At 39.3% G+C, this 14,655-nt stretch overlaps 1 protein-coding gene across 1 annotated transcript; it reads left to right on the top strand.

Moving 5' to 3' along the window:
* Positions 1–8,104: 8,104 nt before the first annotated feature.
* On the top strand, positions 8,105–14,454 carry LOC4332864 (beta-adaptin-like protein C). Its single transcript, XM_015776332.2, has 15 exons — positions 8,105–8,481; positions 9,614–9,811; positions 9,936–10,049; positions 10,139–10,389; positions 10,477–10,612; positions 11,006–11,185; positions 11,270–11,362; positions 11,634–11,845; positions 11,970–12,033; positions 12,105–12,284; positions 12,582–12,674; positions 12,764–13,155; positions 13,273–13,462; positions 13,547–13,750; positions 13,884–14,454. The coding sequence occupies exons 1-15, from the start codon at positions 8,395–8,397 to the stop codon at positions 14,178–14,180; spliced, it is 2,691 nt and encodes an 896-aa protein (XP_015631818.1). The 5' UTR covers positions 8,105–8,394; the 3' UTR covers positions 14,181–14,454.
* Positions 14,455–14,655: the final 201 nt, after the last annotated feature.

Below are 14,655 nucleotides of genomic sequence, written 5' to 3'. Positions count from 1 at the left end.
AGCCGCAGCAACGCATGAATGAAAGTCGTTTTTGTGGGCGCACTGCACTGCCGCCACAGCTGAGCGCTGTCTGAATGAAGAATTGAAGATCCGATCAAAGACCCCCAAAAGCCGAAAAACAACACTTGCTTAAGGACACCCATCAGCAGTGGACCTCCCAACCACATGTCTCTCTGCTTAAGCTTAACACTAGTGCCTGTGACTGAGAGAGAGAGAGAGAGAGAGATTTGGAGGAAGTGACATCTCTCCAGTCCAAACATCTTTTAAAAAGAAATTACGAGCGTGTTAGAAATTAAACATAAAATCTTAAAGTTGAAACCACACACTCTTTGTCATTGCACTACCAAGTGCATCTTGTGACTGTGATCAAACACACAACAGGGAATGTCACATAAAACATTATCACATTTGATCAGTCTTCAGAAAAAAAAGTTTAAAAAATAAGAGGAAATTCCTACTTTTTAAAAGGGCCCATCGAAATTATATATTTTTATAAATTATAGACACCGTTGTGTTTCACGGGGATTCGATGGTTTGCCACTCTTAAAGGATGATATGGTCCACATGTTATTGACTTAAAGGATCATACATGACATTGTCATGCGGTGGTGATGGTAGCAATGTAAAGGGTGGGCTGGGTGGCAAACCATCGAATATGCCTTTTATTCGTCCGTGTATTTAATCGTGACTTCGATTTACGATCAGACGGTCGCGATGTTGGATCATCGCAAAAAGGTGTTGGCTACGTGGGTGATTATTACTCTTTATCCACAAAAGAGGGGAGGATGGCCTCCTGGACGGTCAGGAATCTGTGATGAACCCTAAAGGGGGGCACTTTGCTCAATTGATGGCAAGAAATAGTACCATTTGACCTGTTTTCCACAGGACAAAGGTTGGACCTTCAGATCCAATCCACCATTGGTTGCATCTTGCATTGCATGGAAAGAAAGGCAAGGCAATAATGCCAGCAACCATGTGGGCAGGCCATGCTCCTCCACTGATGAGAGGAGAGGAGAAGAAGAGGAGACCATTAGACCATTGCCAGCCTTTCATGCACACAAAGCCTAGATATCTGAACAATTATTAAAGCCATCTTAACATTCAGAAAAGGAAAAATGCTACTACTACTACTACTACCTCTCACTCTCTGAGATGCCATGCTAGTGATGCTGCCACAATCAATTCAATTAACCTTCCATAAGCTCAACTGTAGATCTTGGATTATGCAGAGCAAGAGGAAGTAAAGTAAACAGTGGAATTGCATAATGTGGACAGTGTTAGGTGAATATATGTTATGTCCTGCTTTGATCTTGCATTGCTGCAGCTCTGTGTAGTGTACTGCTAGTAGGCCATTTAGGGGTGGTCATATGAGCTTACCCTTTTTGCACTTTTGTCAAGGTTAAGCTGTAACAATTGTTGCACTCATCACTCAGATGGTAACCTACTGATAAACAATACATTACTGCCACTTAATGTAATGCCAGATCATTGGTAAGTATAGGAGTAAATACTAATTACTGTTGGGTGGCCAGATGAATCATCAGCTTCTTCAGAAAGCAAAGACAGGCTTTACTCACTTATCCCTTTCACTACTGCAGTAGAATTCAATCAGATCAGTAATACTTCAGTCTTCAGTCACTGTGCCCTGCACATGTTTATGACCTGCATCTGCATGATATGGATCACATATCTCATCTCACACAAACATCCCCAGGAACATGTTGCAGTGTTTTTTTTTCTGCAGAGATGAGTTGTTTGCATGTGTACAGGAGTCGAAGGGACCAAGACTTTTTGCAGGCTCCCTGCCAAAGATTCTGCATATGCATATGCATTGCCAGCCAAAATGTGAAATTCAGCCAGGGCATGGAATCAATCGAAGTGGATAGAATAGAAATCGGTCTGGTTTTTTAAGTTGGATTGGCTCCAAGATCCATGGGAAAACTTGGGTTGACTTGGGAGCTAATTAAGCTGGAAGAAGTGTTTTTACAAATGGTTAAGCTTGTATTGAGATCTTAACCAGCCACAGTTTTTTTACTGTGCGTCTGCACACCCTGCAAGCAAGCATGAGTAATAATACTACTACCATGCTTGGGCTAGTGATCTTAGTACTAAAATGTTGAGGTAATTACACAGCCTTTGAGTCATAGGCCTGTGTATTACTGATTGTTAATACCATGCTTATATATTATCCTCCTTATTGTGCACTTTCTGTTACAGTCTGCTTGGACAAACTCCCAAGGATTGCATGTACCTTCACAATGATTGTCTGAATAATGTAATTAGGGAGCTACTACTATACGTAGGCAGCTTAGCTGCAGCTCACTCGATGTGAGAGTTAATCTCTTGGTTAAGACCGACCTAGGGTTCAAATTCCTCGGCAGACTGCATGGATCTTTAGAAACAAACTTGATTAATTTACTTGAGCAAATATCCGGATCTTGTCTTCTCATTGTGCCCTTGATCTATCACATCGTTTGGCATATGTTAGCTTATCAGCGACAAAAATAATTTATGGATAGAACTTCTATAATGTGTTCTTAACGGTTTAAGAGTTCATGTTGAAAATAAAGCACGTTGAAAAAACCTCCAAATCAGCTTCAAAATTAAATTTTAACAGTGGCTTGTAAGCGGAATGACAGGGAACCATAGGCCCTGTTTGGATCCTTCGGGTTATTAAATAGCCCTCCAAAATCTTGCTATTTAGGAGTATTAAACGTAGATTACTGATAAAACTTATTCCATAACCCCTGGGCTATTTTGCGAGACGAATCTAACGAGGTATATTAATCCATGATTTGCTACAGTGATGCTACAGTAAACATCCGCCAACCGTGGATTACTATACCTCGTTAAATTCGTCTCGCAAAATAGCCTAGGAGTTATGGAATGAGTTTTGTCATTAATAATCTACGTTTGGATATCTTTAAGATCAACAAATTAAACCAAGATTATTACTAGTATGTCAGTCTGCGATGGAATATAGTCAGAAGTGGATGCCACAAATTTCCTTTGGCGTCTCAACAAAAAGACCATATCCCTGTACACTACGTTGCTTTTGCCTTTAATTTTTCTTTTCGGTGGGAGCAGGAGCTACTAACTGCTTACTACTTCAACTGGTAATTTAGCCAGATGGAGCACTAAAACGGCGTTAGTACAATCAGGATCTGGAGAGGAGAGAGAGAAATAGAGACAAAGAGTCAAATAGTACTTCGTCCGTTTGAGCCATCGTGTCCTTCGTTGGCTGTCAGAATTGAAGGCCTGAAGCTTAAGATTGGACACGACTTTAATTTTGCAGGTTAATTCGGGGGTGTGTGGGACAGAGGGGCTAAACTTTAGCCTATTTGAAAAAAAAAAAGCAACACGTGTATTCCTTAATTACTGAATGATTGGATTCAGAACCACAAGACAGCAAAGGGAATGTATATGTAAAAACACTTCCTGCTGTATGATGTCGAGGAATCAGGATCCTTTGCATTTGACATTAGGAGAAATGAAGACCATCCAATCAAGATCAGAGGAAACAGTTTATGCGCTATAGTAAATCTACTACAGTGCACTGATTTATTATGCTCCTCACATGAACAATGCACCTCCGTATTACTGCAGAGGATCCGGATCCGATGTTCTTAAAGCTTTATATCCTCTCCTATCTGGTCCATCGAAATTTTGGTTGTTTTATAAGTGTCTAAACAGTAGATAGTCCCTCTAATGTAGGATGCAAAGAGACGAGTAAGTTTTACTGGATTTATGTAGGTGAATCATGTTTGATGCAGAGGAGCAAAGCCAATAATATAACACTGGTGTCGCTGATAAAAGCCACAAGAATTCAGGAAAAGAAAAAGGCTGAATTTTGGATGCGGTGAGAGCCTGAGAGGGCCACTCACGTCGATCAATCGATCGATGGCAATGCATGATATGCAGCGGCGTGGCCGTTATGTTCCCCAACCACAGGGTATGCACAGGGAAATAACATCACATGGCTGCCTGTCTCTGCCTCACTCGTTTCTCTGTAGGACACTCATGAATGGATGAGTCTTCTAACATAAAATCAGAGGTACATTGTCACTGATATGTGGGATCCACAAAGGTTGAGCCCACACATTAATGACCCGTGTTCTTTTGACTTTACGTTAGAGGAGCACGATTCCTCGTGAACATATGTGTGGATCGGATTGAAATCAAATGCAGTTGATATTGTAACTGTACAATGGCAACTGCACACAATCTTAACCATTCGTTTTTTAATTCAACGGCTCTAGATGACTGTTTAAGTACCAAATATACCTCTGCTATAATATTTCGCTACAGTAATCACTGTGTATCCTTTCCGTTCTAGATCATATGATGCACATATAACTGCTTAATTTGCATTTAATAACAACTGCACAGCACAGGATCCTGATCGGCCTGTATCAGTTGCAATCACGCAGTAGCACTGTTCGATTTCAGGGCCGGGGGCTTCAGTTCTTCTGAATCCCTGAAATCTGGCACTGGCATGTTTGCTGTTAATAAGTCTGTGGCTCTGTGCACTGCACGGCCAGCTGGTTGGTTGGCTGGTTAGGTCGGTGCCATGCAACTATGCGAGAGAGAAGACGCCTGCACAGGTAAACGATAGGGCAGCTCTACAGTCTTTGTTACAGTAACACATGTAGTGTGTGTACGCTCACTGTTCAGACCATTTGGCCAATTGGCCCTAATACACGCCCTACCTAGCTATATACAGTGAGCGAGCTGCAGTGGAGCAACCTGCCAGTAGTGCCAGGTGCAAGCCATGAACAGATCAGCAACAAAAAATAAATGTTTTCAAATCTCCGGCTATAGCTACCGCTATTTCCCTCTATAGTTATTTGCTCTCGTATACAATTTATCTATTATAGTCTCTTTTAGCCCATTATGAACTGTTTGAGAAAATCAGTCGCTAAATGCTTTAGCCGGCGATTTAAAACACTGCTTAGTATGTTCTTTTTACTTTTTTTTTATTCTTTTAGTTGAGAGAGAGCAAAAAGTGAGGGTATCTATTAACTTATTAAAGGAATAGAAAAAGGAGCATCCACGTTCGCTCTCACGGTCTAGAAATTCTTACATTAATCGGAGAAAAAGAAAAACAGAGTCCATATAGAAATACAATTTATAAATAGTTAAAATTCGGAATTAAAAAATAAGTAATATTAGAAGAGGAGACTAGAGTCCATATAGAAATACAATTAAGAAACAATAGAAATTCAGAATTAAAAATAAGGAATATTAGAAGTAGAGTATAGAGTCCATATAGAAATACAATTAAGAAATAATCGAAATTCGAAATTAAAAATAAGGAATATTAGAAGTAGAGTACAGAGTCCATATAGAAATACAATTAAGAAATAATCGAAATTCGAAATTAAAAATAAGGAATATTAGAAGTAGAGTATAGAGTCCATATAGAAATATAATTAAGAAATACTAGAAATTCGAAATTAAAAATAAGGAATATTTGAAGTAGAGTATAGTGTCCATATAGAAATACAATTAAGAAATGATATAAATTCGAAATTAAAAATAAGAAATATTAGAAGTAGAGCATAGAGTCCATATAGAAATACAACTAAGAAATAATATAAATTCGGAATTAAAAATAAGTAATATTATAAATAGAGTATAGAGTCCATATAGGAATTTAAAATTAACTAAAATTCGGAAAAAACATAATAAAATTAAAGTAGAGTTTAGAGTTCATATAAAAATAACTAACTAAAATTCGAAATTTAAAAAAATATGGGAAGAAGAATCTAAAGTCAATACAGGAATACAATTTAGAAGTAACTAAAATTCAAAATTAAAAATTAAAGAATATTAAATTAAAAATTAAAGAATATTGAAAGATGAGTTTAGAGTCTACATAGAAATACAATTAGAAATAATAAAAATAAATAATATCGGAAGAAGAGCCTAGAGTCTATATAGAAAATACAGATAACGAAAATTCAAAATTAAAAAAAAGGAAATATTGAAAGACGAGTCTACAGTCCATGTAGAAATATAATTTACAAATAACTAAAATTTGATATTAAAAATAATTAGTAACTAACATGTATATAAAATACAATATGAATATTAGACATTAGTAGTTTCGTAAAGTTAGTACAAAATTTAAAATTATATTGTTATTTTAATATATATTTAAATAATACGTTGAGAAAACATATATGCTATTATATAAGAGATAATATAATGATACTAGCCGCGCAATCTGCGCGGGCCACCATCTAGTTATGAAGAACAATAAATGGGCCGATCGATGTGTAGGCAGGAGAAGGAAAAGTGATGCGCTGCGCATGTGGTGGATAACATCAGAGGCGGGCCCAACTGTAGCGTTTGGTGTGCTCTTTGAGGCCCAGTTTCGTTTGGCAAGATTGTTTGGGCTAAAGCCAGCTCATCTCTGAGTTGCCCAAAATTGCTCCTTTAGTTGAGTAAAACTATGAGATTTCAAATTACCATGCATACAACTTTTACATTGATAACGATTCCTTTTTCCAATTTTACGGTACAATGAAAATACATTTATATTTTCATGGTGCATTTGATTTACTACCTAATATCTGAAGTTCTGAACAAATAATATTTGTTGGATTCAGATCCTCTGCATTGGCTACTAGTATTCCAGAGTCGTTCATCCACAAGAAAGGATTTTGATTTCTTCTTCTTGCTTTAATCTCTTCCGGTTTTTCACTTGTCTTAGAACTACATATTATCTCTATCTCCTCCTACCTTAGTCCTTCATGGCCTTCTGTTCGTGTTTATGCCCTGAAACATCGTGCTCCTCGTGCACTTGACCTCTATGGCACCATCAATACCGGCTCCTCGTCGACTCATGGTTGATAGGGACATCTCTCTTGTCTTTTCTACCTTGCTTATCCTTCTATTCTGAACAATCACTAGAGTTAGCAGCTTCGTCCTCAAATTAGTGGGGCCACTGATGTGCGATCACCTTGCGCTTAATGTTGATGTTGGAGAGGTCGCTTGTCCACCAGAGAGCTTGCGCTAGACTAGTGGTGCTACTACTCGGCCCGGCCCCTACGCATGGGCCAAATCCTTTGGACGATGGCGGAGGTGACACCTACAAGGTTGTGACTGCACTCGATCCATCTCCTTGGCAATTGGGTCTGGCCAATTTCCTACGAAGACCTTTGAGATAAATGATTAAATTTTATCATAGCATTTGAAATTCCTAAGAAATGAACAACTCTATAAAGATTTTGGAGAAAACCTAGCAAGAGCTCCAACCTTTTGGAAAATTCCTTTGAACATATCTTTCTCATTTGATTATTGTGTTTTCTCTACGGTCCAATCAAATGGTTATTCTTGTGTTTGTTCTGCATTTTACAATTCTATGTTTTACGATTGAATTCCTATCAGGATCCTGTGTTTTTTTATTCATTCATTTTTTTCATTATAAAATTCAAAGGGGCCCTAAAACCAGAGAAGGGAGAGAGATGAGAAAAAAATGGAGAATGTGATCGGTAAAATAGAGGAATGAGAAAGGGGGTGATAAGAACGGGGAGTGGTAATAGAAAAAATAGAAAATGGGAGGGATGATAGGGAGTGGGAACGACGTGAGAAACACGCGCCACACATTTATTACCGCCATCGCCATTTTCATCTTAGAGCAAGTTTAATAATGGAGCTATCTACAAGTTTTTAACTCATATTAGAGTTAACATATATAAGAGATGAGCTATAAAGTTATCTCTATTTCTCTTATCCTCTCTCTACCTCTCACGTATGCATTTAATGTTTTATTTTTAAAAAAATATGTGAATAGCAAGCTATTGCATGAGAGATTGAGAGCCAACCCTATTTATTTTTTTTAAATTCTCTCTCCTCCATATAAAGCCATGTTCTTTCCTTCAACTCCAAACTTCAATTTTCTCATTTTTCGTTAGCACGTTTTTCAAACTGTTACATGATGTATTTTTTCAAAAAAAAATTCTATATATAAGTTGTTTTCAAAAATTTTATAAATTCATTTTTCAAATTCATAATAGTTACTACTACACCTATAATTTTTAATCATGTGCTACTAAATATTTTTCTACTTTTGCGTACGCGAAAATTCTCCCCCCTCAGCCTTGCCAGTTGCAACGAACGCTAGCAGCAGTCGATCAGATCTCCACCGTCCGTCGTCGTCGTCCTCGCCCCCTCCCTGATCTCTCAAATCTCTTCCTCCTCAACCCCTCCTCCTCCTCGCCGACCAAGTGCGACCCCATCGCGCGCGCGCCCACGCCCACGCCTCCCGCCTCCCGCCCCGCCACCCACCGCCGCCGCCGCGCGCGCGCGCGGAGATCGCCGAGCAACCACCGCAAGCCGGAGGGCGCGCGGCCGGCGGGCGAGGCAGGCTAGGCTCGCCGGGGCGAGATGAGCGGGCACGACTCCAAGTACTTCTCCACCACCAAGAAGGGGGAGATCCCCGAGCTCAAGGAGGAGCTCAACTCCCAGTACAAGGTCAACCAACGCACCCCCTCCCCCGTCTCTCCGGTCTCCGTAGCTTGCTTTCCCCGTGCCTGTGGGGGGTCGGTTCGTTCCGGATCCAGATCTGGGCTGGGCGCGGCGATCGCTCGTAGATCTGCGGGTTTTCTGTTGGTTTTGTCGCGGGGTTCGGAGGGCTCAGATTTCGGTGGCGTGGCCTGGCCGAAGAATGAATTGTGGTTTGCAAGTTATGCCGCTGGATTGGGCTGCCTGTCGTTGCTTGCAGCGGCAGATGAAACCGTGAATGGACTGAATTCCCTGATCCATTTCGTAGCTTCTACTGGAAGGAGTTGATCTGAATGGCTTTGATTGTTTAATGCGTAGTCAGATGAACAAGCTGGACCTTCATAAGACAGAAGGATTGCCCCAATGCGCATATGTTTACCTCATACGTCACTAGGGAATATAATTACATGCTTTTAGTTGCCAATACTTATATTAACACTGAAAACAAGAATGTTGTGGAACTTACACATCTTGCTGTCGAAACATTTGCATGGGCTTTATCCTTCATTCATATTCTGTGTGTGAATGATTGTGCACAGAACAGTATTAACATTGAAATGCACATTTCGCATGTATGTTTGAAATGCATATTGTTTGCTAAAAAATGAAAGATGAAACGTATCCACTAGATCACTGCTACAAACCAGGGAGATAAATAAACATATTGCTATTTGGGATAAATCATTTCTGCATGATTGTGCTAATTACAAAAGCACACACTTATGCTTCATTATGATATTAGTCGAGAGAGGAAGTGTGGTATGTAGTCAGTAGTGGATTGAGATCCTCTGCAGTCACTGCACTGTGCCTTTGTCACTGACATGTGGGCCCATTGATCTCCAGGCCTACATGTCAGTGACAAAGGCACGATGCAGTCGACTGTAGAGGATCCTGATCCGTCTGTAGCAGGACAAATCGGATCATGTGTTCAGTAATTCAGTACATTTACAGTGATACCAAAAAAATATTGTACTTGCATACAGGAACAAAATTATGGTTCTAAAGTTTTCACACCAAGTTCTTGTTTATTTTGACATTCAGCAAGTAAGTTGCCTTTTGCAATTTCCGATATCTGATTTATTGTTGGAAATATGTTCTGCAGGATAAGAGAAAAGATGCTGTCAAGAAAGTTATCGCTGCTATGACTGTTGGAAAAGATGTTTCATCTTTGTTTACCGACGTTGTGAACTGCATGCAGACTGAGAACTTGGAGCTGAAGAAACTAGTATATTTATATCTGATTAACTATGCCAAAAGTCAACCTGACCTTGCCATACTTGCTGTAAACACATTTGTTAAGGTAATAAACTATAGCCATACTTGCAACAAACTGTTATGCGGAAAAAAAATGCTGATATGGTACGTTAAAACATGACCTTTTCATAGAAACTAATAAGATGATTCATGAAATGAAACTTTTGCAGGATTCACAAGATCCAAATCCACTGATTCGTGCTTTAGCTGTGAGGACAATGGGTTGCATCCGTGTGGACAAAATCACAGAGTATCTCTGTGATCCTCTTCAAAGATGCCTCAAGGTTTTTTTTCTTTTTGTTGTTTCTAGAACTTTTCAGTCAAGTTGACCTCTTCTATCTAAGTCTATATTTGGCTCTTGAATTGCACACAGGATGATGATCCGTATGTACGGAAGACTGCAGCTATTTGTGTTGCTAAGCTTTATGATATAAATGCTGAGCTAGTTGAGGACAGAGGATTCCTAGAGGCCCTTAAAGACTTAATATCTGACAATAATCCTATGGTAGTTGCCAATGCTGTTGCTGCGCTTGCAGAGATTCAGGACAGCAGTACTCGTCCAATCTTTGAAATCACCAGTCATACGCTGTCAAAGCTTCTGACTGCTCTGAATGAATGCACAGAGTACGATGCAACTTTTGATGTATTGAGTTTTGAACCTATCTGGATATTAAAAATTCAGTCCACTTAACATATTTGGTGTATTTGCAGATGGGGCCAGGTTTTTATTTTGGATTCTCTGTCAAGGTACAAAGCAGCAGATGCCAGGGAAGCAGAAAATATAGTGGAACGGGTTACACCCCGTCTGCAACATGCAAATTGTGCTGTTGTTCTCTCTGCTGTAAAGGTAAATTATTACCTGATTCGCTTGCATTAGAAAAGACAGTTGTTTTAGACAGGTTTTTGTGCAGTCTGTACAGTTTCTATGTGGTAACCATATATCGTAATATCATCATAGTATTGAGTATTTGAATACGTACCTGTAAGGCTTTTTTAGATTATTATTGGTATTGTGAAGTCCTCAGTACATAGGTAGCAGAATGGATTTATTTTTTTTTCTGAGGAGCAAACAAATTAAGGAATTAATGCATGGCGAAATCATCAGCAGCATTTACTGTTTGTTTTTTATTTAAATGTGTTCTTTTCCATTCACGTGATGCTTTACCTATTGTAGTGTTGTCTATCTCCTTTTACACCAGATGGAAACTTTTGTTGATGCTATACTTTTTCCTGTGTGTAGATAATCCTTTTACAAATGGAGCTCATTACTAGCACAGATGTTGTCCGTAATCTCTGTAAGAAAATGGCACCCCCTCTTGTTACGCTTTTGTCAGCAGAACCTGAGATTCAGTATGTAGCGTTAAGGAACATTAATCTGATTGTTCAGAAAAGGCCTACTATACTTGCACATGAAATTAAGGTGATATATTTTCTTCCTCATCTGAGCCACTCATTTCCAGTAACGCAAATGTGTTACTGACCCAACAGGCTGTTCTTGCAACAGGTCTTCTTTTGCAAGTATAATGACCCAATATATGTTAAGATGGAAAAGCTGGAGATTATGATAAAGCTTGCCTCTGACAGAAACATAGATCAGGTAAAAAATCTGCTGTTTTATATTATTATTGTGTCCAGCGCATGTTAGTTGCAGTGAAAGATTTCCTTAACTAAATGTTTTTCTGCTTTTGTATGGTCTCATGTCTACCAGAAGTGCTTTTGTATTGTTGGAAGAAAGGCTAAACAATTATTATATCAGTTTCAAAAATTGGATTAACTTGCCAACCATGTTGAATGTCTTACTCCTTGTGGAGCAGATGGTTTCTTTTCTGTAAATTTTGTTCAAGAAGCTAACAGAGCTCCTTCTATAGGTTCTATTGGAATTCAAAGAGTATGCCACAGAGGTGGATGTTGACTTTGTCCGCAAAGCTGTTCGTGCTATTGGAAGATGTGCAATTAAGTTGGAGAGAGCTGCTGAAAGGTGTATCAGTGTTTTGCTTGAGCTGATTAAGATAAAGGTTAATTATGTTGTGCAGGAGGCTATAATTGTTATTAAGGACATCTTCAGGCGCTACCCTAATACGTGAGTACTGTGGCATGACAGATCAATGTTCTATATTATGTAACAAAGGAACTCTTCAATTTTTTTATTGTTTTTGCTCAAGAATTGCATCTATAAAACTAACTGTTTTCTTGCCAAAATGCAGGTATGAGTCGATCATCGCAACACTCTGTGAAAGCCTAGACACCTTAGATGAACCAGAGGCTAAGGTATTATTCTATGAAAACTGTCTAGGTAATCTATTGCATTTTTGTGCAATTACATGTTTATTTTTCTCCAGGCATCAATGATTTGGATTATTGGAGAATATGCTGAAAGGATTGACAATGCTGACGAACTTCTTGAGAGCTTCTTGGAAACATTCCCAGAAGAACCAGCATTAGTTCAATTGCAGTTACTAACGGCAACTGTTAAGTTGTTCCTTAAAAAGCCAACTGAGGGGCCTCAACAGATGATACAGGTTGCAATTCTCATCTGGTTATTTGTATGTTTGTGCACGTGGTAATGCTTAGAGGTTGCCGAGCGCGGAATGATTTTTGTCTTGGTGTGGATTTGCCTAAAAAATAGTGGTTAGACTCACGGTTGTGTGTTGATGAAAAGGAATAATTTAGACACATGTTTTGAACTGATTGATCAATTTATGCAATGAACAGTTTCTTCTTCCAATAAGCATGATTAGCCTGCCATTAGTTCTTTATTTGTTTATTGTAACAAAGAATCTGTTCACTGTCTAATTTGCAATAACTTTATCATGTAGGCTGTTCTCAATAATGCAACAGTTGAAACAGACAATCCTGATTTGCGCGACCGAGCTTATATATACTGGCGACTTCTTTCTACTGATCCTGAGGTATCATATCATAACCCCTCACCCTTACCCTTATTCAATGCTTGGTTAAATAGCACTCTTACCATTTATATATGTTTGGCGTCCTGCAGGCAGCTAAAGATGTAGTTTTGGCAGAGAAACCTGTGATCAGCGATGATTCCAACCAGCTTGATTCTTCTCTCCTAGATGATCTGCTAGCCAATATTTCTACCCTTTCATCAGTTTATCACAAGCCTCCAGAAGCATTTGTTAGCCGCGTTAAAACAGCTCCTAGGGCTGATGATGAGGAGTTTGCTGATACAGCTGAAACAGGATATTCGGAGTCACCATCTCAGGGTGTTGATGGGGCATCACCTTCCTCTAGTGCTGGCACTTCTTCTAATGTTCCAGTGAAGCAGCCAGCAGCACCAGCTGCTCCTGCTCCAATGCCAGACCTCCTTGGTGATTTGATGGGTATGGATAACTCCATTGTTCCTGTTGATGAACCAACAGCACCTTCAGGGTTAGTATATTTTTGTGGTTTTTGCTAAGGTGTCTCGTGGCATATTCATTTAATCATTTTGTATGACTAGGACAGGTTTTTGATCATATCATCTTTTCTTGTTCTTCCCTTTTGCAGCCCTCCACTACCTGTTTTGTTGCCATCAACCACTGGCCAAGGACTGCAGATCAGCGCACAACTAGTGCGGCGTGATGGCCAAATATTCTATGATATATCTTTTGATAATGGCACTCAAACTGTGCTAGATGGATTCATGATTCAGTTTAACAAAAATACCTTTGGCCTTGCAGCCGGTGGTGCACTTCAGGTACCAGCTATATATTATAAGTATAAAACATTCTTTTTGAAATTCAATTACATGTACTGAACGTGGTGTTATTCTATGAATAAGGTCTCTCCACTGCAACCTGGGACCTCGGCCAGGACGCTGCTACCTATGGTGGCATTCCAGAATCTCTCTCCTGGAGCGCCAAGCTCACTGCTGCAGGTTGCGGTGAAGAATAATCAGCAACCTGTGTGGTACTTCAATGACAAAATCCCTATGCATGCCTTCTTTGGTGAAGATGGCAAAATGGAACGAACAAGTTTTCTTGAGGTAAAAACGCTAACATGTATTATATTGCATTATTCACAACAGTAGTCAATTTAATTAACTCAATGAATTTCTGTTTCTTGGATTGCCCCGGATTGTTTAGAGTTTCTGAACAAATCTCATGATTCTCTTGCAGGCCTGGAAATCTTTACCTGATGACAACGAATTTTCGAAAGAGTTCCCCTCTTCTGTCGTCAGCAGCATAGATGCGACCGTTGAGCACCTTGCAGCATCAAATGTGTTCTTTATCGCCAAGAGGAAAAACTCAAACAAGGATGTTCTGTACATGTCTGCAAAGATTCCGCGTGGAATCCCCTTCCTGATAGAGCTTACTGCTGCAGTCGGTGTTCCTGGCGTGAAGTGTGCGGTCAAAACTCCAAACAAGGAGATGGTGGCTCTCTTCTTCGAAGCCATGGAGTCTCTTCTCAAGTGATACAAAATTGAAGGATCATTGTTCCTTCCAAATTGATCAGTTCATGAGCTATTGTAGGTTTGGATGCGGCGTTGTTTCACAGGAGCTGGTGTGAATTGTATTTGTTGTTCTTTGTATTAGATTACTGTATTTAAACTGCTAGTTTCCTGGTTTCAAAGTTTTTTCACGACGAACACTCGACATGGCCATTTTGTCTGCGTAATTTGTATATCTCGGACCTGAACCTCTTTTCATGCCATAGCATATGAAATATAAGTAGCTTGCAAACTCGTAATTGATGAGGTACAGATATCATTTTTATCAACTACATTGTTGTTTCACTTGTCTACTTTAAGCAATGATTTCCTTTTATCTGCTTCCTAAAAGCAGCAGTGTGGTGACTGTGTGCTCTACATCCAACCTCTCATGTTCAATAAATTATCGATGTGCTATGTCTAATCGATTTCCATTTTTTTAAAGAAAGAAAAGTTTGATC

Source organism: Oryza sativa, chromosome 3 (genome assembly GCF_034140825.1).
Source record: "Oryza sativa Japonica Group chromosome 3, ASM3414082v1".
NCBI lineage: Eukaryota > Viridiplantae > Streptophyta > Magnoliopsida > Poales > Poaceae > Oryza > Oryza sativa.
Note: the sequence above shows the minus strand (reverse complement) of the source record. Positions and strands in the feature narration are given on the sequence as shown.

Excerpts from the sequence above, each read along its gene's own strand:
- LOC4332864 (XM_015776332.2), top strand. The coding sequence starts at position 8,395 with ATGAGCGGGCACGACTCCAAGTACTTCTCCACCACCAAGAAGGGGGAG. Across the intron at positions 9,812-9,935 it reads CTGTAAACACATTTGTTAAG|GATTCACAAGATCCAAATCC; the intron begins GTAATAAACTAT and ends AAACTTTTGCAG. Across the intron at positions 13,156-13,272 it reads GAACCAACAGCACCTTCAGG|CCCTCCACTACCTGTTTTGT; the intron begins GTTAGTATATTT and ends TCCCTTTTGCAG.